Genomic DNA, 23,420 nt, shown 5'->3' with positions numbered 1-23,420 from the left:
AAGGCGACCTTAATGGAAAGGAGAGACAAGGAGCAGGAGGCCATAGGTTCAAAGAGTGAATTCATCAAGGCAGAAAGGACAAGGTTGAGGTCCTTGGGAGCAATTGGCTCAATGGGTGGATAAGTCAGGAGAAGGCTCTTCCAAAACCTGGTAGTCAAGAGGTGCGAAAACACAGAGTGCCCCTCCACAGGGGCGTGGAAGGCACTGAGAGCAGCTATGTGCACCTTGATGGAGTTGAGCATGAGTCCTCATGCCTTCAGGGACAGGAGGTAGTCCAGAAGAAGAGGGATGTCCACATCTTCAGGGGCAAAACCCCTCTACTGGCCCATGAGGTGAAACGCTTCCACTTGCCCATATAGGACCACCTCATGGACTCTTTTCTGCTACTCAAGAGGATGTCTTGAACTGCTGATGATCATTCCCGCTCTAGCGAAGATGCCCATCCAAAAACCAAAAACTCTTAGGTGAAGCATCTGCAGTTCTGGATGCCTGATCCTGCCACCATGCTGCATGAGAAGCTCCAGGAAAGGTGGCAGCAGAAGCAGGGGATGTGCCGACATGTGGAGAAGGAGGGAAAACCAGATCTGATGAGGCCAGAATAGAGCAATCAGAATTATCGTCGCTCGCTCCTGTCTGATTTTGTGTAAGACATGTGGCAGGAGCAGTAGCGGAGGAAAGGTATAATTGATCTGGTCTGACCAGTGGATGACCAGGGCATCTCCTAGGGAAAGGGCGCTGAGCCTCCCCAAGCCCCACCCCCACTCCCCAGGAGCAGTACTGGGTGCATTTGCTTTTGGCATGGGAAGTAAAAAGATCCCTAGTCAGAGTCTCCCAGTGGTCGAAAATGTCAGCTGTCACGGTGTTGTGGCCAGTTCATGATTGGCCATGAATTTCCTGCTGAGAGTCTGTGGTTATGTTCTGAGATCTGGGAAGATATGCTACTCACAACAGGATCTTGTGTGTAATGCACCAATCCCAAATACCCCCTCATCTGTTGATGTAGTAAATGATGGTGGTGGTGTGATAAGTACATGACGGGAGTGAATAGATGTAAGAAATGCATTACATGCTCTCCACACCTCCCAAAGTTCCAGGATTTTGATGTGTATCCGGGATTCCAGAGTGGTCCAAGTCCCATGATATATGCTCATCCATATGGGCACCCCATTTGATGAGTGAAGTGTCCATGACGATCGTTGTGCTTGGGGAGAATGGGAGGAAGAGTATCCTGGTGCAGACTTGACCTGGGTCTGTCCACCACTGAAGGGAGGAGAGAACCTTGTGGGGGGAACTGTCAGTAGGAAGCCCATGGTGCATGGGAGAATAGGCCCTCTGGAGCCACAGTTGTAGGCAGTCAAAGAAAAAATGAGTGAAGGCTGTAATGTACTGTCAGGTCGCCATGTGGCCAAGATGGGAAAGGCAAGTCCTGGCCAGAACAGAAGGGGCAGAGAACACCTTGGTAATCAGTTCCTGTAGGATCTGGAACCTGCCCTCTGGTAGGTAGGCATGTGCCAAGACTGCATTAATGTGGGCCCCCATGGCTTGTAGGGATTAAAAGTGATTTTTCATGCGGGTCGAGGCTTAAGCCTTCCCTTTGGATCACGCTGCTATTAGCTAGTCATAAAGATAAGGGAATATAAAGACCCCTTGCGGGCAAAGGTGGGCCACCACTACAGAGAAGATCCATGGAGTAGTGGTAAGTCCAAATAGTAGAACCCTGTACTGGAAGTGTCAAAGGCCTGCCATGAATCTCAAGAAATGTCTGTGGGTATAATGGATATCTGTGTGAAAGTAAGAGAGCTGTAAACCACATGCCCTTTTCTAGTGAAGGTATGTTGGCTGCTAGAGTGACCATACGAAACTTTGACTTTTGTATGAAATGGTTGAGACAATGGAGGTCTAAGTTTGGTCTCTACTCACTCTTCTTTGGGAACTAGGAAATAGGTGGACTAGAACCCTGAGCTCTGATAGATCATAAGAACAGGCTCTATTGCTCCCCTTTGTAGTCGGTAGTTCACTTCTAGGGAGAGGATACTGTCATAAGAGTGGTCCCTGGGGCGGGGCTAGAGCAGGGGACATGGGTCAAGTAGCATTATGAACTTGATTGTACAGCCATGTCGAATAATATCCAGGATCCACTTGTCCATTGTTATCGCACTCCAAGCTGATAAGAAGAGTGCTAGATGCCCCCCGAAAGGGGTGGTTTGGGAGTGCGGCATGAGGCAAGATGGTTGACGGCTCTCTAGATACACTCAGAAATATTGCTTCTGCAAATACTTAGTATGAAATGCTGAAGGCTGTGATCATGTACCTGGAGGAGTGGCCATGGGGTCTCCTGTTATGTGCGAGGAGGCTCATTTTGCCACTGATTGAAGAATTAGGGAGCTCTGAATCATTGCATTGGTGTCAGGCAGTAGACATAGTGCTTGGGTGCTGGGGTGCAGATACCCAGCAATCGTAGAGTGGTTCTGTAGTCCTTGAGGGAATGGAGGGAATCATTTATCTTCTGACCGAAGAGATGAGACTAATTGAAAGGGAGGTCATCTATTGTGTTCTGGACTTCTCTTAGGAAACTTGACAAATGTAGTCATGATTCGCTCCTCATGACAATCCCCATAGCCACTGTGTGCAAAGAAGTGTCTGCCGCATCCACCATGGCCTGAAGTGTTGTCCTCGTGACCAGTTTCCCTTCCTCTAAGATAGCCTGGAAGTGGGTACCATCTTGCTGAGGAAGCTTGTCTGCTAACTTGCCATAGGTAAGGAAGTTGTATTTAGTGAATAGAGCCAAGTAATTTGGGATTAGAAATTGAAGGCTGGCAGAGGAGAAGACCTTGAGACCCAGAAGGTTCAGTCATTTGCCCTTTTGTTCTCTGGGGAGGAGCGTGGGTGTTGTTGCCGAACTCATACTGTTGCCACCTATATGACAAGGGAACTGGGTGAGAGGTGAGAAAACAGAAACTCAGACCCCTTTGTAGGTACATAGTACCTCTTCTCTACCACCTTGGGGGTGGATGTGCCATTGGCTGGAGTGTGCCAGACAGTCAAAACCTGTTGAAGAAAGGCATTGTTGATCGGTACAGCCACTCTGGTCAGTACTAAGGCACACAAGATGTCAAGCAGCTGGTTGTGTTCATCCTGTACCTCTTCCAGTGGGATGTGGAAGTACTCGGCCACCCTGCATAATAGGTCCTGGAACTGGCGGTAGTTATCCGGGAGCGAGGAGGGAGCCGAAGACACTGTGGCATCCAGGGACAAGGAAAGGAACCACTCCAGTTCTGGCAGGCTAAGCAGTTCTTCCCCCAATCACCTGGATCACCTGGATCAATTAGTCTTCAGCTGTCGTTAAGACTGCACCGATCACAACACGTCCGCCATTCTTCTTGCACTCTTGCCTTTCTTCTCCATGTTCATCTGAAATGTTTAACAATGTCATCTTCCCATCTTCTTGGAAGCCAACCGGGTGGTCTTTTCTGTTCTCGCGGGTACCACTCAGCAATGATTGCAGTCCACCTATTGTCCATGAGCCATGCTGTGTGGCCTGCCCATCGCATCTTGTTATGTCTGCTTTCCACGATAATATCTTTCACACTGCTGCGTTCTCTGATCATTTCATTCATCACATTCATTCATGATCCAGAAGGGAAATTCCCAACATAGTTGTTCCATTGCCCTTTCAGCTACCGACAGCTGCTGTTCTTCTCTCTTCGTCAGTGCCCAAGTTTCACTGCCATACAGCATGGCTGGCAACACTGTTGAATTGAAGATATTTGTACATGTGGTCTTGTCAATTTTTCCTTTGAGGACGTCCTTGATGGAATTAAATGCACACCATCCTGACCGAATCCTTTGCGAGAGTTCTCTGTTCAGGTCTTGGTGCATATTAACTTCTTGGCCCAAATATATATACTTTTCCACTTCTTCAATTTCTTCTCCTGTTACCGTTATTCAGGCTTTTTGTAAGACGTCTGATCGCATGTATTTCGTTTTGCAGCGGTTCATTTTCAGGCCGACCTGACTGCTTTTCTTGTCAAGTCTTCATAGCATGCTCTGCAGTTGGTTGGTGCTTTGCGCAATTAGTACGATGTCGTCCGTGAATCTGAGATGGAATAATCGTTCTCCATTTATGTTGACACCACTCCTCCAATTGATCTTGTTCATAACTATTTCGAGGCAGGCAGTGAATAGTTTCGGTGAAAGTGTATCTCCTTGTTTTACGTCTTTCTCAATTGGGATGTGGAGGGGAATTTCGAGGAGAGCAGTGTCTGTTGTACATCCAGTATTTGCTTCCTTCAACAAACTGATGTACTGCATGTTAATGCCCTGCTCTGCGAGCGCCTTTAATATTGCGTTAAACTTGGTGCTATCAAAGGCCTTTTCATAGTTGATGAAAGCAATGCACAGCAGGAGTTTGTATTCCCTCGCCTTTTTTAGGAGCTGGCTGAGGGTAAATATATGGTCGATCGTGCTGAAATTTCTTTAAAACCCTGCCTGCTCTCTTGGCTGTTGTTCATCTGTAAGAGTCGGTTCATTATCACTTTTGTAAAAAGCTTGTAGATGTGAAAAAGCAGGCATATAGGGTGGTAGTTCTTAAGATTTTCTCCATCGTCCTTCTTGTGCAGCAAGATGGTATTCGACTCCTTCCAGCTTGATGGTATTTTTCCTTCTTCAAGATATCGACTAAACCTTAAAGCGAGGGCCTTCCAAAGTTTTTCACCTCCTGCAGAAATAATTTCTGATGTTATTCCATCTTTTCCTGGAGCTTTTTCCCTTCTTCATCTGGTGTATTGTGCTTCGGACTTGCTCCCTCAGAGGAAAGAGTGCTTTTCCTTCTCCTTAGAGGTTGAAGGCTAGCTAAGCTTGAGGAGGTATGCATGCCTGCCCGCCTAGCCAGTGGGATGGCTTGAAGTTAACAGCTAAAACAACACGAGTAAATGGGTCTTAGTTCCCTGCGCATCATCGAACCATTCTACAGTAGTGGAGCAGAAATTGAGCAACGAGAGGTTGCTAAAAATGTCAGGTGCTAGGCCAACATGGAAAAGGACAACGTTTGCTGTGTGTACTTACAACTGTAGGTCACTGGCGAGGGAGGAAACATTAAACCATCTTCCACCAATACCGGTTCTAAAAGCCTACTCAATGACAGTTGAACAGGTGAGATGGGGGAGCCCTCCCGAGCTGAGCAGAAAGGTTCCTAAGGTGGATACTGAGGCCAGGACCCCCAGGACAGCCAACAAGTTGGATCCGATGGTTGCTGCAGAGGACCCCTAGGAGTGGGGTATCAATCATTCTTTTGCTGAGGAAAAGGAGGGTACTGCCACTGAATTGGTGGAATCTTCGAATAGCCATATCAACAGCACAGGAGGGGTGGACCCTGCACTCCATTCAAGTCCTCTGTTGCCGAGAAGTCAGATCCCAGTTTAAATGGCAGTACCGGCAGAACCACAGAAGTTGTAGGGGAGTGGGTGTGAACACAACCCAAACAAGGTAAGTACAATGTAGGAGAGCATCCCCCTGAAGAGGTGGAGACCTTACCTCCAAGGCAAAGAGTTCATGAGGCCTGAGGGCCAATTTGATCCTCCCTGGCATCAATGGTACATGCTCCACGGTTGGAACCAGATTTAGAACCAGAGCTAGAATGGTGGCACAAGGGTGCATGCAGGAACCAACAGACACTACTACTTTGAAAAGCTCTGACTCCAGGTTCATGCATATAACCCTCAGTGGAATACAATAGGGACCATCATTTCAAGAAAAGCATATGATTGGCTCAGTTGTTCTGCATGTCACAGAAGGTAAACTGCTAATACATTTGGGTTTGGAATGGGGCTAAGCCAGGATACACTGTGTGACTGACCATCTGCTTATAGGAGTCTTGATAGGGCTGCTGAGCTGTATCCCTCTTCCTGACCCCCAAATTTTGGGAAGGGTCTACAGATTTTGGGTTGATGCTTGTCTCACTGACCAATGCAATTTGCAGATCCTTGACTGGGCTTTTTGTTACATGGGAGTCTAGGGAGGCCTGACGCATTGTGGGTCTGACCATCCACTAGGAGGTTGCTCCTGGGCTGTGCCCACTGCAACAAATCTTTACTGGGGGATGAGAACAAGGATTGTGGGCTGGTGTTTCTGTCACTAAATATTGCACCTTCTCTACTCCTTCAGAGCCCCCTTTCAATCCTCAGACAAGAGTGGGGGCATGAGGCATCTCAACTACAACTCCCATAATGCACTGCAGCAGCTCAGGCAGACACAGATAAAAGTCAAACTGACCTGAAACTAAATGTTTTGATTCAGTTCAACAAACAGAATATTTCATTTCAGGTTGACCAAACCTGAAACAAAAAATTTCATTTTGATTTTCCCAATGGTTGGCAAAATTAGAATTTTGCATGGAAACATTCGGATGGGAAAACCCCAACCAATTCTAATGCATAAGCATAAAGTACATTCACAACAGGAACTAGTGGCACCTGGGTCCTTCCTATTTTATATTTGTAAGTTTCCACGGTTAAAAAAATTACAATCCCATTTTGTGTCATGTTCCTCTTTTGTCTCTAATGGTGTGTTATGCAATCATATTTTTCTTAGACAGATGTAACTTACATTTATATAAATACACACATATATGTTACTTACATCAGTCTAAGAAAAATGTGATTGCACAACATACTATGAAAGACACAAAAGAAGAATGCTACACAGGATGGGATTTTTTTGTATTTCTGCCTGAACTCTGCATATATCTTATATCAATATACAAAAAAAAAAAAATAAGAAAAGGAGTACTTGTGGCACCTTAGAGACTAACCAATTTATTTGAGCATAAGCTTTCATGAGCTACAGATGCATCCGATGAAGTGAGCTGTAGCTCAAGAAAGCTTATGCTCAAATAAATTGGTTAGTCTTTAAGGTGCCACAAGTACTCCTGTTCTTTTTGAGAATACAGACTAACACGTCTGTTACTCTGAAAAAAACAATGAAGAGTTAACTGAACTGCACTTCACGTCACAAAAGACCTCAAGGAGCAATGCAGTATAAACTTTCTTTCCAGAGAGGATTTTCAATTGCAGCAGACTAAACAACATTAACTGAAACATTTAAATAAGAAGACACAGCTGACCAATATCATCGTGTCTATGTATTTGATTAGCTTTAAAGGCATCTGTTGTCTCAGACCTATGGCATAAGTTAAATAAAGTAGTTTTAGCCAATTAATGTTATTAATTTTGGTTGCATAGGCTTGGTAATTAGGAAATCTTGTTTCCAAAGCCATGGACAAAAAAATATTGACCAATTTCCTCACATTTTTATGTATTGTACTAAAATGACTAACATTAAAATGTACAGCTGTGTTTAGTTCTAGATAAAATATAATCCGAAAGAAAGGAAAAAAGGAAGGAAGGAAGGAAGAAAGAAACTAACTTTGATCATATGACCTTGGAGTAACCAGAAGAAGATTAAGTGATAATTGCTACCATGGAGTTCTTTAGGGTGGAAGATGCAAAGTTGGTGGATGAATTGCAGAGAGTACTCTCCACATCTACTAATACCTCTGCAGACATGCTGTGCAATTCTGCAATCCAAAAATGTAGATGTAATTGTAGGAGTCCTGCCTCATTAAATACACAGTAAAGTGTGCATTTGAATGATACAGGGCTCTGCAGGAGATATTTTGATATGAATTGTATTATTTGAGAGTAGCATGTGATAATATAATTAAAGACTGTCACACCCTATATACACAATTGACAGACTCGCTCTGGAGACTGAACTACACTTTCATTCAAGAAGGTGGTCACTCCAGGTCAAAGTAACTATCTGGTGGATAAAAGAAGTGCAGTTTGGTGGCTGCCAATCAGTCATCTTTCCTGACACTAGATGACAGGGGATGGATGACTTGATAATTGCCCTGTTCTGTTCATTCTCTCTGAAGCATCTGGCAGTGGCCACTGTCGGAAGACAGGATACTGGGCTAGATGGACTATTGGTCTGACCCAGTATGGCCACTCTTATGTTCTTTCAGAGTAACAGCCGTATCAATCTGTATTCGCAAAAAGAAAAGGAGTACTTGTGGCACCTTAGAGACTAACCAATTTATTTGAGCATAAGCTTTCGTGAGCTACAGCTCACTTCATCCATCGATGCATCCGATGAAGCGAGCTGTAGCTCACGAAAGCTTATGCTCAAATAAACTGGTTAGTCTCTAAGGTGCCACAAGTACTCCTTTTCTTCTTATGTTCTTATGAACGTACTCTGTGTGCCTCTGGCACCGCCGTTTTAATAAAACTGAATTCTTACGCAAAATATGAGCAAATTAATGCAGAAAGTAAACTATTGTAAACACACTCTGTTCTTACATAAATGTCCCTTCTTCACAACTAACTAACTAAATAAATAAAATTCTTCCAGAAAACTCTCAAATGCTTCATGATATTTCACTTGAAAGTTTCAAAAAACTTCTTTATGGCAAGAATAAATTAATGAAAAAACGAAAGTTTATTGATGTTACAACTCTCCTGCTGCTCCTTCTTCTTTTTCCCCCCAAAGTGGACTACTTCTGGCACAATAAGTATAAGGGCTAATAGGACTAAACAAATAAAGCAAACTTTTCAGTCAGAAAAGATATTCTGCCATATAGCAATGCCTCTGAAACCCTGCTGATTGAAAAGGCATGTAGATACCAATCAGAAATTCATCCAGCCATCTCAGGAGATGGAGAGTGGTGTTCTTCATATGTTGTGAGAAATGCTATATATATTTCCAGTGAAAACAGGGAATGCTCAGACAGGTCCATATTAAAAAAAAAACAGTTTCACCAAAAATAACTGTAAATATATTCATTTGGGTAAAACAATCATCTGTGTCTATTCATGCATGCTATCTGTTCTCATTGCTGTCGCTCCTGTCGATCTGAAGTTGAGAGGTAATGGCCCCATGTTTCAAGGAAACTGCTGAACTGTGTACTCAGGCTTCAGTTTGAGAGATGGGTTCATTTATCATCATAATAAGCTATTACCATTGATAGGTCACAACTCATTGAAGAGACAGTCAGTCTAATTGGCTCAATTCCGTTAGCTTTGGATGTGCCTCAAGGATTCGGAGATGAGCAGTACTTTGCAGGTAATATTCAATCACCCAACAAACTGCTTGTTTAATAATTCATCACATTTCAAATTGGGGTTCTATCATATTACTCCCATTTCAATCTGCTGAATGTCTGGTTTTAACTCTTTCATCTCTTGGGCCCATGGAAATAAACAGAACTTTAAAAAAAGTCAAGAGACTTATTGCATATTTAAAATCTCCACTGAGGTTTCCTTTCTAAAGAAATTTGCTCTCATTAGTTGAATTATCTCTCTGAAAAACAAAATCTTTGTCCCCACCTTACTATCCTGTTGAGGATCAAAATATGGTAGTCAAAGCTAATGAGAACCTAAGGGAATGCAGCTCAGCTTGCATTCCAGGGATTAACCAAGCAGTATGGACTCATTCAGAAATCTTTTGCAGCAGGTAATGATAGAGTAGAGGAGACGAGGGCCTGGGGCTTTTAAAAGACACAATATTCTAGTCAGATGTTAGATGATCAGATCAAAGCATAAGTAATTCATGTTATTAGAAATTTTTGTTGTTTTTACTTTTAAAATTGTAAAAGAAAACAATTTAAATACACACTATCAACTTCATGAAAAAACTCGTGCAGATACAGACAGATGACATTTTCCTTTCCAAATGCAAACAAACAGCTGGACATCATACCAAAAGGAGTGAACGTAAAAAATCCATTACAATCAACATACCACACAGACGATGGTGACAGGTTGTGCCACACACTCTCAAAGAAACTGCGGAACCACCTGATCAACATCCTCTACAGCAAACAGGAAAAGATCAAGAATGCGCTCTTAAAACTGGAGACTCTCATAAAAAACCAACCTTCCACACAAACTTCCTCGTGGCTGGATTTTACAAAAACTAGACATTTACAACACACCCTTTGCTTCTCTACAGAGGAAAAAGGACACTAAGCTATCTAAACTCCTACATGCCACAAGGGGCCATAACAATGTTACTCTTAACTCACCCAACAATATTGTTAATCTATCCAGCTATACTCTTAGTCCGGCTGAAGAGTCTGTCCTATCTCGGGGCCTCTCCTTCTGCCCCACCACCTCCATGAACATGATACAGTTCTGTGGTGACCTAGAATCCTACTTTCACCATCTCCAACTCAAGGAATATTTCCAACACACCACCAAACAGCACACTATCCCACAGAAGCCTTCCTACCAATGCTACAAAAAGAAGGATTCTGCGTGGACTCCTCCTGAAGGTCGAAACAACAGACTGGATTTATACATAGAGTGCTTCCGCTGACGTGCATGGGCTGAAATTGTGGAAAAGCAGCATCACTTGCCCCATAACCTCAGCCGTGCAGAACACAATCCCATCCACAGCCTCAGAAACAACTCTGACATAACCAAAAAGGCTGACAAAGGAGGTGCTGTAGTCATCATGAATAGGTCAGAATCTGAGTGAGAGGCTGCTAGCAACTCTCTGACACCACATTCTACAGGCATTACCCTATGATCCCACTGTGGGTCACCAAAAGAAACTGCACCATCTGCTCAAGAAACTCCCTGAAGAAGCACAGAAACAAATCTACACAGACACCCGTAGAGCCCCGACCAAGAGTATTCTATCTGCTACCCATGATCCATAAACCTGGGAATCCTGGACGCCCCATCATGTCAGGCATTGGCACCCTGACAGCAGGACTGTCTGGCTATGTGGACTCTCTCCACAGTCCCTACACTATCAGCACTCCTAGCTATCTTCGAGACACCACTGACTTCCTGAGGAAACTACAATCCATCGGTGATCTTCCTGAAAACACCATCCTGGCCACTATGGATGTAGAAGCCCTCTACACCAACATTCCACACAAAGACGGACTACAAGATGTCAGGAACAGTATCCCTGATAATATCACGGCAAAACTGGTGGATGAACTTTGTGACTTTGTCCTCACCCACAACTATTTCAGATTTGGGGACAATGTATACCTTCAAGTCATCAGCACTGCTATGGGTACCCGCATGGCCCCACAGTATGCCAAAATTTTTATGGTTGACTTAGAACAACGCTTCCTCAGCTCTTGTTCCCTAGAGCCCCTACTCTACTTGCGCTACACTGACAACAACATCATCATCTGGACCCATGGAAAAGAAGCCCTTGAGGAATTCCACCATGATTTCAACAATTTCCAGCCCACCATCAACCTCAGCCTGGACCAGTCCACACAAGAGATCCACTTCCTGGAAACTACAGTGCAAATAAGTGATGGTCATATAAACACTACCCTATACTGGAAACCTACTGACCACTATAGTTACCTATATACCTCCAGCTTTCATCCAGACCACACCACACGATCCATTGTCTACAGCCAAGCTCTACGATACAACCGCATTTGCTCCAATCCCTCAGACAGAGACAAACACTTACAGGATCTCTATCAAGCATTCTCACAACTACAATACCCACCTGGTGAAGTGAAGAAACAGATTGACAGAGCCAGAAGTCACCTACTACAGGACAGGCCCAACAAAGATAAGAAGAGAACGCCACTAGCCATCACCTTCAGCCCCCAACTAAAACCTCTCCAGCGCAACATCAAGGATCTACAACCTATCGTGAAGGATGATCCCTCACTCTCCCAGACCTTGGGAGGCAGGCCAGTCCTTGCTTACAGACAGCCCCCCAACTTGAAGCAAATACTCACCCGCAACCACGCACCACACAACAGAACCACTAACCCAGGAACCTATCCTTGCAACAAAACCTGTTGCCAACTGTGTCCACATATCTATTCAGGGGACACCATCATAGGACCTAATCACATCAGCCATGCCATCAGGGGTACGTTCACCTGCACATCTACCAATGTGATATATGCCAGCAATGTCCCTCTGCCATTTGCATTAGCCAAACCAGACAGTCTCTACACAAAAGAATAAATGGACACAAATAAGACATCAAAAATTGTAACATTCAAAAACCAGTAGGAGAGCACTTCAATCTCCCTGGACACTCAATAACAGACTTAAAAGTGGCAATTCTTCAACAAGAAGCTTCAAAAACAGACTTCAACGAGAAACTGCAGAACTGGAATTAATTTGAAAACTGGACATGACCAAATTAGGCCTAAATAAAGACTGGGAGTAGATAGATCACTACAAAAAATAATTTTCCCTCTGCTGATATTCACACCTTCTTGTCAATTGTTGGGAATAGGCAACGTCCACCTTGATTGCACTGGCCTCGTTAGCACTACAAAAGTAATTTTCCCTCTGATATTCACGATTTCTTGTCAACTGTTGAGAATAGGCCACTTCCACCTTAACTGAATTGGCCTCGTTAGCACTGACCCCCCACTTAGTAAGGCAACTCCCATCTTTTCATGTGCTGTAGTATATATACTGCTTACTGTATTTTTCACTCCATGCATCTGATGAAGTGGGTTTTAGCCCAGAAAAGCTTATGCCCAAATAAATGTGTTAATCTCTAAGGTGCCACAAGGACTCCTCATTGTTTTTTCAAGTTCCCTGTTGGTCTGTTGCTTTTCTATCAGCTCTGACTGGCATTTGTTTCTTAACATTTCACACAGAAAGTTGTTTATTAGTCCAGGAAAGGAATTGCCATTTTTCAGTCAATCAGAAAACTCCAGTTTTCAGTGCTGAGATCTCAAAAGCCTATCATATTTTCTTCCAGGAATATTGAAGATGCTAAATGCTAGGTGAATGCTTGGATAACTTCTGGAAGAATCACACCATTATTATTTACTATTAGTCCTATGTGAGGTTGGGTTCCTTGATTTTTGGGTGAACCATACAATATTTCATTGACATGTAAACAGCCAAATAGATAAATATTTCTTGTCTGACAGAAATTTGTTTTTCACCTTTGCTGGCAACCAGTCCCTAGACCGAGATCTTAAGAATATAATTTTCAGCATCTATATGTATTTCCTTACACAGTGATGCTGATGACCAATTTGACACCAGCTTTTGAGACTTCATATGACATTCTTTGGGGAACTAGAATGTACTGGAGTACTGTGTCCAGCTCTGGGCACTACACCTGGGGATAGTTGTGGACAAACTGGAGAAAGTTCAGAGCAGAATAACAAAAATTAAGTCTAGAAAACATGACCTATGAAGAAAGACTGAAAATACTGTGTTTGTTTCGTCTAGACAAGAGAAGACTGAGGGGGGGACATGATAACAGTCTTCAAGGATGTAAAAGGGTTTTACAAAGACAAGGGTGATTGTTTTTTCCCTAACCACTGAGGACAGGGCAAGTAGTAATAGACTTAAATTGCAGCAAGGGAGATTTAGGCTAGACATTAGGAAAAACTTCCTAAGTATCAGCATAGTAAAAAGTTGCAACAAATTACCTATGGAGATTGTGGAATCTCCATTATTGGAGATTTTTAAGAATAGGTTAGACAAACATCTGGCAGGGATGGTCTAGATAACACTTCATCTGGCCTCAGTGGAGGGGACTGGACTAGATGACCTATCGAGGTCTCTTCCAGTGTTACATTTCTATGATTCTATGTATATACCAGACTCAGGAATTCCCTGTAACCCCTCTGCACCCCTTTGCGCCAGCTGGCGTTAAGAGGTTCTTGGGGCACAGTTGTAAATTCAAATTTTAATTTTAAACAAATCTAAATTAAAAAAAAAAGTAAAATATGTGATTTGAAACATAACAATTCAATTTTATCCACCTTACTGGACACCCATTTGATTTTACTTCCATTTAATTAAATATATGACATTTTATCCATCAGAATTGATTAGCTCAAAATAAATAAATAAACAAACAAACAAACAAACTTAAAAGGGTGTTGTATGTGTGTGTATCTATCTATCTATATCTCAGTGCAGCTAGAGTTATAAATAATTGAGCAAAATTCACTAGGTCAGTTATGACATACAGTAGTGCTATCAATGTTATTTGTTAACATTTAAGGTTTTCCAAGAAGTGCCAGCAGCTCTCGAAAGAAAAGGTTATCCAAAAATTAGCTTCCAATAGCACTTTTCAGAGTAGCAGCTGTGTTAGTCTGTATCCGTAAAAAGAAAAGGAGTACTTGTGGCACCTTATAGACTAACAAATTTATTAGAGCATAAGCTTTCGTGAGCTACAGCTCAGTTCATGTATGCATCCGATGAAGTGAGCTGTAGCTCACAAAAGCTTATGCTCTAATAAATTTGTTAGTCTCTAAGGTGCCACAAGTACTCCTGTTCTTTTTACAATAGCACTTTGTCTGTCATCTCAACCATCAGGAAGTATTAAGCAGAGAATGCTTTCCTTTCCCAGGCTTGCAGTGAAAACAAGCCAAAATGTTTTCATATTTTGGTATCAAATTGCAGCTATCGTGTCTGATGATCTAGAAACAGTCTCCAATTTTTGCTATCTAAAGCTAAACCATGTGAATACTAGATGGAGTTTTGACGGTCTGGATGCATTAATAATTTAGGACAATTGATCTTGGCATTTCTGTTTCAGGCCATCATTGTATTATTTACGCTACTTTATGGTTTTTTTTCTGTGCGATCTGTATTCTGTAATTTCTTTTGCATGATTCTGTCTCTTGGACCAGAACTGCACCAAAAATGAGCACAAATGGAAGGAAATAAAGAGAGCACAAAGTCCTGTTATACACAGAGCAGTAAGACACTTATGCTATTTTTGTTTTTCCTGAAATCATGGTGATGTACTAATTTACAGCACTCACGAAGCTGTACCTGCAGTTCTTTTCAAAGCCTAAACTCCCATTGCTGCATAATAATACCAAGCAGCACAGGGTCTTAAAGTTATAGCATTTTTATGGTGATGTTATTTTATACATGGCAACACACGTGCAAACAATCAGATCGTTGCCCATGTAAATGGGTATTTGTCCATGTGCAATTGTCCGTTTGTGTGGGCAAGTTCCTTGGCGTAAGCTGCACATTATTTTTTCAGGAACACCTTTAGGTGCAAACATTCTAAAGATTCGCCCTAAAGATTAAAACTACTGAAGGAATAAAACTAAGTAAGGCTAAAAATATGCCCTTCACTCACCTTGTGCTGCCCTGCTGATACAGATCGTATGGGACATTAAAGCAGCCCTTCTTTGGGGGCCTACACAGAAGGATAATACCTATGCACAGTGGAAAGAGTTATGGATGAAATTTTAGCCTTAATTCAAATGTTTGGCTCTTGGAGCTTTAAGACAGAATGCTGACATTATATTAACATATTCCCTTTTCTTTTAAAGATCATCAAAAATAAATTCCTAGTGGAAGTGATTGTTAAAAAGGCCATTTTACCAAACAGGGGCTTTCAAATGTTCTGTTTAATAGAACAAAAGCTTCTTCTTCACTCTGCAGAATCTCTAAGGGTATGGCTACACTGCAGTTAAAAACCTGGGGCTGGCCCATGCCAGCTGACTCAGGCTCATGGGGCTTGGGACAAGGGGCTGTTTAATTGCAGTATAGATGTTGGGGCTTGGGCTGGAGCCAAGACTCTAGGACCCTGTGTGGTGGGAGAGTCCTAAAGCTCAGGCTGAAGCCCCAGCCGGAATGTCTACATTCCACAGTTAAACAGCCCCTTAGCCGAAGCCCCACAAGTGAGAGTCCGCGGGCACAGGCCAGCCCCAGGTTTTTAACTGCAGTGTAGACATACCCTTACAGAGTATTGTGTTACCAAGTACTTATGACTGCCTCAGGCCAGAATTAAATTGGCAGCCATAAAATATACGGAAAAGCTATTACATGATCCCTGTTAAATCTTAATAGTAGCCCAGCAAAAAATTTCTTCCTAATAAAATAATTCAGAAGTTTACAAAATTATATTGCTCCAGAATTATCCAAATAACAGCCTTCCATCTGATGAACACACCACGCCTTCAAATTTTCATTTTAAACCAATATAGGCTAAAACAAGCATCTGAAAACTAACCTTTGTTTAAAAAAATATTAAAATCTGCATTTGAGATAACACAAGAGCTGCATGTATTTTATATTTTTAATTTCGTAAAATTTCACCTAACTTCTGACATGTTGCTAGTAGTACAGTAGTACTTTGTTGTTGTTCTTGTTTTTCTAAAAAACAACAACAACAATTGAGATGTTACATTCATTTTCTTGCTTTCTTGTCCCATAGTCATACAGTCGCTTTCACATAAACAAGAGTCCTAAGAGCAGGTGTACTTGTGGCACCTTAGAGATTAACAAATTTATTTTGAGCATAAGCTTTCGTGAGCTACAGCTCACTTCATCGGATGCATGCCGTGGAAAATACAGTGCGGAGATTTATATACATATAGAACATGAAACAATGGGTGTTACCATACACACTGTAACGAGAGTGATCATGTAAGGTGAGCTATTACTATCTCTCCTGCTGGTAATAGCTCACCTTACCTGATCACTCTTGTTACAGTGTGTATGGTAACACCCATTGTTTCATGTTCTCTGTGTATATAAATCTCCCCACTGTATTTTCCACTGAATGCATCCAATGAAGTGAGCTGTAGTTCACGAAAGCTTATGCTCAAATAAATTGGTTAGTCTCTAAGGTGCCACAAGTACTCCTCTTCTTTTTGCGAATACAGGCTAACACGGCTGCTGCTCTGAAACCAGTCCTAAAAGCATTACCTACAGCCTCCCGTTACTCACTTTGTAGCGCAACCTTTTTAGAGAAACCAGAATTTGCCACAGAACAACCTCATTTAACTCCAGTGTCATTCATTCTTAAGCAAAGCTCAGGGTTACAAACTCAGTATCATCCCATTTTACAACACTTGTATCATGTGAAAGCAGCACTTGTAGGTGGATCGAAAACATGCAGATAGAATATATATGGCAATCAACATTGTGGAGACATATGCATCACATGCCAGCCTTATGTTAAAAGAAGCCTTTCAAACAAAGGTTTTGGGCTATGTTTGAAAACTGGGGTCTCTCAATATAGAGGGACAGTTGTCCCCATGTTTTACTCAAATTTATTTTTAGAGACAACATTCTAGTGAAATGGGTAGAGATAGAAAGAAAGGGCATTGGACTCCAGAGTTATGGATTACACTAAAAAATGTCTCGATATAAAACTTCTTAAAAGCTTTCTCTGCGTACTTTTAAGGCAGACATTCTTAGGTAAGCACACCTACCATAAAACAGCAATTATTATACTTGTAACACAGCTAGCAGTCATAGTCGAGAAGGGCTGGTTTAATCCAGTTTCAGCTATTTAGAGAGATGTTTTATTGAGTTTACAAATAAGAACCTGCAATACTCCATTTCCATAGCAATACACTAAATCATCCAAGCTAAGCATGTCATCATGACTATAATTTACATGATGTAACATGACAGTTAAGATGTACTGTGGTAATTTGTGAGTGCTTTCAGTATTATTGTAGTATCAAAAATTTATATGGTTCAGTTATTAAGGCAAATTGTTTCATTCATACAGAAATGCCTGACAGTAAACCACAAAGGACCTTCAAATTACACTGAAAAAATGTCTTCCAGGTTCAGACAATTTGCACACACTCTTCCCATTATTTTGTTCACCAAATGGAAAAGAAAGAAGTTTGTCTGTGCAAAGTTTCTACCGGAGCACAGGAAAAGTTCACTGTATGGAAGCTATAAAAAACTTCCCTTACCCCAGCTGAATGGGCTTGGCTATCTATCTTTAAGCATCTTATAGCCATGAACAGGATGCCCACATTCTTTAGAAATGATGCTGTTTAATCTTCACATGCTCACTTACCTTCTGTCATGTTGATTTCCAGCCAACAGGAAAAAACTAGGCGGACGAGCCTGAAGAGACTAGAATGGAAAATGTGCTAAAGCACACCATAGTTTCATATACTTCACCATAATCAGAAAAAAGCTTAAGTTCTGAACATAGTCCCCAATTCCAAAGCCTGACAGAAAATTCATTTTAAGAGCACACCACCTGTGATAACAGAGTCTGTGGATAGTAAGCCTGATACTCCGACCACCAAGGCAGCCAGGGAGATCTTCAAAGATTTTAAAAGTAATGTAATGCAGTAATCTTCAGAGGGCAGATACTAATATGTTGATATATCTTTGTGTTTGTGTGTGAGGGGTGGGGAGCAGGTGAGTGGATCTGAATAAAGATGAGCAGTGAAACTGGCACAAAGTTTAGTACAGCACCTTCTGAGTTCCAGGGAAGAGTTCCCAACACAAGTTTATGCCAAGCATTAAAGCTTTGTAACCTAACTCCCACCAGCTGATATACACTTTTCATCTGTGAAAAGCAGGATAGGGAACAGCCTTTCATATCCAAGGACAAGATGGAAAGAGAAGAGGACAACCTGAAACACATATTCATATGCCAGCCAATTCGTTCAAGAAATAACACTGCAAATTATCTGAGCTTCTCTAAGACCTGACAGCAGAGGCCTCAAGAGGTCTCAGAATTGAAGTACTTAGTTTATTCTGCTTTCCCCTGATGCTTTGTGCCCCATAAGGATTCTCCGCATGCCTAATTCAGTTCTTTTCAGCAAGCAATTTTGCTGGTCAAACATCTTTCCAACTTAATCTTCTCTCCAACAGGAACTAAAAAAAAATTGCTTATATCTTTCCCTAGCAATAAATTAAATTAGCATACAGGCAAGGACCATTTGCACTTACTTTGTTGCCCAAATAAGGACTGGGTGCACTCCAGTAATAAATCAGCGGCAGCGCTCTTCTGGCAGCCACATTACTGATGCTAAGCCGCTGAGGTCCACCAAAACTGTCCTGCTGAGGTGTAACTTGAAGGAGACCAGGTACATCAGTCAGATACCAGCCACTCATGTCTCCTACCTATAATGACAGAATAAAATACCTGTTGGAGGGAGAGTCAAGATATCAAAGTCCGAGCACCCACCAGCCTCTCTGTTTTGTTTTTTTGTCTTTTCTGCAGCTTCATTTGGCTTCAGATCTTGATTAATCTCAGTGAAGAATCATATTCAGTGACATGAGAATATTCATAGGAAAATTAATCTACTGTGTGCATACCAGCTCTTGGATTTTTGTGTCCTGAACAGCCACTTAGGTTGCCAAAAAGTTAGGAGATAGGTAAATATTTGTTCCCAGTGGCTTAACAGAGAATGGGGAGGGAATTCCGGCTCAATCCCAATAATATTTGGATAAGAGCCATTCATGCTCACACCGTAGGTCACATAACACAAATACTCTGTAAGTGATATAAGTCCCAGATGGTACAGAAGCCTGAATTGAGAGTTCAACAAATCTGAACAGATATTATTCAGACATAGACAATGTAGTTTATTGTTCTAAAGACCTATATCTTAGAAGTTCAAAGGTCGCTTCTACTGCACCAGCTAGCAATGATCAAAAATCTCAGACCCTGAATCTCTGAAATCCTCTATCAGGAAACTAACCAGTACAGAAGAGCTTAATATACATACAAGCACGCTGAAGGCTTTTGGTTGTTTTCCAGATGCCTAGATAGCAGCAGAACTATGAAATGGCTCAGCTGTGAGCTGGAAAAGCTTTCTGGATACTGGTATATAAATGAGTACACCAGGCACACTTTACTCCCAGAGTTCCCATATACCTAACAGCCAAAACAGTAGCTATTTAACCTAAACAGATTTTCCTAAGCTAGATTTATGGACTTATATTATAGCCCCTTTATAGAGAAACTGGTGTCCAGGTTTTGAGACCTTATTGAAAGTATAGGGCATGCTTGTACAAAAAAATTAATATTTTCTACAATGTGCTTTTGCAGGTAAGACCATTGGAAGGGTCATCCCACCTTTAGCTTCAATGCTATATACATATTGGACAGAAGAAATTCACCATAGGTGTAAGACCCTCACTGTTTACATGCCGCTATGAAGGATATTATTTCTTACATAAATTTTGTATTTGTAAGTGTAAATTCTTAATTAACCCGTATGTGTCTATATGGATATTTATTACATACCCAGAGAAGAGGCACCCCTATGGACACCTCAGAATTACCCTCATGTTCATACTTTATCATCTGCATATTCCATGACTGTTTCACACACACAGCTTCACCTCTGACAGACATTTCGGAGTTACTTTCTATATCAGTCACAATGTTGATTTCAGAAATTTTCACAATGAAAACAAAGAAAGATCAGTTCTTGTGTGTGAAAAATCCTTTCCTTTTGGATATCTGAAAAGACTTACATGGTATATAATGTGCCTGCAGATCTCAGGATAACATCTGTTGTACAAGATATGTTTTAAATGACAGCATACCCAATGACATATTTTTGCTATGATGTTTACTATTATTTTTCTTACACTGCTGTAGGTCCAGTGAGAGTCTATACAGACGTCTGTTTTCCCTGAACAAAAACACTCCTCACAGCCTCTTGGATTATTTTGCTGCAGGTTGAAGAAACTTGGTTTGCAATGATCACAGTTTTCTCCTTCAACATTTTCCTGGAAATACACATTAGAATATTACTTCATCTATCACATATTAAAATTAGAGGCTTTTTGCTTGCTTTTGGTTTGATACAACAATGCAAAAGGAAGACATTTATGGGAAACTACCCCTAATTTTTCTATATAAGAGCCAAAATCTCCAAACAATTAAGCCAGTGCAACCCCACTGAAGTTAAAGGGATTGAATGGGTGTAACTGAAGGTAGAATTTGGCCATTTAACTTTATATCTTTTCCATGAACATATTATTTTTTCACAATAATCTAGTAAATCTCCTCTAAAACATGGGTGGCCAAAGGGAGGAAAGCATGGGTACAACTTGCCTGTTCTTGGAAATCAGCAATCAGTGTCCAGCAACTACAATAGCTACTTGAAACTAGGGTATGATCATCCAATGCAAAATGCAGCATTTCAGTTCTTCTTGTCTATGCTTGGGGTTTGCACCAGTGCAGCTACTCCTGTAGCTGGCCACTGGTGTCTGAAATGAGAGCAAATTCAAAGTATAGGCAAGGCCTGTATTTCTTCCTCCATGACTGACAGTATTTGCCTACCACTTAGATGATCTATGAACCTACAGAGAACTGGAGCAGAGGACCCAAGTGCCAGACCATTGCAGCATTTTGTAATTTTGTTTTACAGCAAAGGTTTATTTTACTAGTTGATATGCTGAGTTACCAGTATGTAATCAATCTGGCCCATATGCAGAGACAGAGATGCCTCTTTTCCGCATGCGGTGCATTACAAAAAGGTTCACACTGTGGTGGGAGCTGAATAATGCAACAGTATTTTTCAAAGATACCCCAGAGAAGAATTATTCTTATAAGTACTCTCTCCAAAATATTTTGCACATGGTCTCTTTAATCCTGGACACCGCACTGTGAAGTGTGCACAGATGTACCAGAATCGTTGGCTCCAGGCCAGCAGAGGCTGAACAGTTTATGAAAAGTCTGCCCATAACACAAGTAGGTTAGGATCAGCCTGGCTTTGCAGCACAGAAATAAGTACTGAAAGCCACTTGCCTGCCTTCTGGTCAGAGATGCCGGAGAGAGGGAAAGAGTGAGTCAAATAAAGGATAAGGAAGGAGAAGAAAAGTGGAAACACAAAGGGCAAAGAGAAAGAAGACAGGAGAGAAAAAAGAGATAGAAAAATGGGGCACAGCTAAAGAAGAAGAGGCAAAGGGCAGATTCAAAAAAGGATGTTAACACCAGTGATGTGGTAATTCCTATATCGGTTTACATTGTCTCTGGTGCCAACTAGAAACATCAGCTGGAGTCTATATACCAAAAGCTTAAAACAATTGTCAAGGCTGTTGGTCTGAAAATTTAAGCTGTAGTACTGTACTGTACTCTTGTAGCTGGCCTCTGAAAGTGGTTTCTATGCACACAAATGTTTGCAGTTGTAATTTTTGAAAGCACTTTGAAAATCTGGCCCTAAAAGTTCCTTTAATATGATCGATTGAATTACTGATGTGTTACTGTGGGCAGGGTGGGAAGAGGAAAGAAAAGTGAAGACTGAAAAGTAAATGTATTTGTTATAATAAAAGTTTCAGTAACAAAGCTGAGCACAATTGTACTCTACAACTGCAAGTAATCTACACCATTCTTGTGAAAAGACAGTAAGTTAACAGAATCCTAAACCCTGAAGGTGGAAAAAGATATGTAACCCATCCCTCTGCCAGTGCAGAATTGTTTTCTACAGTATAGTATATTTTGAATGTATAACTCATCATCAAAGCTCGTTTTCAAATCAGAATATAAGGAAATGTGCCCCAAGTCTGATCCTCTAGACACAATAGCTTAAAAATTAAAACCCTGATAGGAAGAGATTTTACTTCTGACAGAGAACATTTGAGTGTTATATATGTGCCAAGTGAGGATAAGATTAATACCCTGAACCGACTTCAGTGCTGTTCAACTGTCACACGGGTGGTTTATGAGTATATTCAATATGAGATGATGGAATGAAACTTTTTTGTACACTCGTGCTCTTGCGAACTTAATAGAAGCATTGTATCTTGTTCACCTGCATTTGTATCAGAGTCTGTAAATTAAACATCCAACTGGAACATACACAACAAAATACTGAAAAATAACCCACAGTATCTACCATGTTGCTCTCTGCTGAGCATAGTCAGGGTGACTTATTTCTTATGTAAGCTGCATCTTTTGAACAACAGGACCTTCATGTGTATTATTGGTATTCAGGATATTTTTTTAACTAAAAATAGTTGTGTATCACTTTAAAATAGTGTTTTAATTCAAAAGCTATATCAATACTTGGCTTTCTGAATTTACACACACACAGCACTTAAGAACTTCAGCCTACAGCACAAACAGCCTCAGCAGTCAGATTTTAACAGCATTATTGACAGAAATACCTTGGAGGTTTCCAAACAAAGTGTCCAAAATGGAAAAGAGAATCTCCTTTGTCCAAAAGTTAGCAGCAGAACGACGATATATACTACATAACAACCGATAAAATAGAGGCCTTAAATGCCATTTCCCCTTAAACCAATAGTTCAGAATATTTGCTCTTTTAAAGACATATGACAGGTTATTTTTAGAGTTGACAGTGCTCAACTGCTTTTAATGTATAGCTCCTGGGCGGATGGGTGTGGGAGTTTGAAATAAGCAATTCATAGCTTTCTGAATGTCTTAAATATCTTATCTTGAGTATCATTCTATTGGGTTTACCTGGATGGCAGCTGATTCCTAATTACTTGTTTTAAGTCTTGTACTCAAGACTTGAAGTGTCACAGTAAGACCAGAAACACATTAACCCTAAAAGGCGTCACAATTTCTTGACATGCAGATATCACCACAACTAAAAAACAGTTGCCTACCTTTCCATAACAGTTGTTCTTTAAGATGTGCTACACATGTCCATTCTACTATGGTTGCATGTGCAG

The 23,420-nt window shown here is 41.2% G+C and overlaps 1 protein-coding gene across 1 annotated transcript in view; it reads right to left on the bottom strand.

The window, feature by feature from the left end:
- Positions 1-23,420, bottom strand: part of LAMA2 (laminin subunit alpha 2) — a 340,783-nt gene that overhangs the window by 241,637 nt on the left and 75,726 nt on the right. Inside the window, exons 11-12 of the mRNA XM_077812149.1 lie at positions 20,367-20,507; positions 18,714-18,887 (exon numbers count right to left, since the gene is read on the bottom strand). Coding sequence (XP_077668275.1) covers positions 18,714-18,887; positions 20,367-20,507 — 315 coding nt within the window. The remainder of the gene's footprint in view (positions 1-18,713; positions 18,888-20,366; positions 20,508-23,420) is intronic.

This window comes from Eretmochelys imbricata, chromosome 3, assembly GCF_965152235.1.
Source record: "Eretmochelys imbricata isolate rEreImb1 chromosome 3, rEreImb1.hap1, whole genome shotgun sequence".
In the NCBI taxonomy this organism is placed as follows: Eukaryota; Metazoa; Chordata; order Testudines; family Cheloniidae; genus Eretmochelys; species Eretmochelys imbricata.
This window is presented reverse-complemented; position numbering and strand designations above follow the sequence as displayed.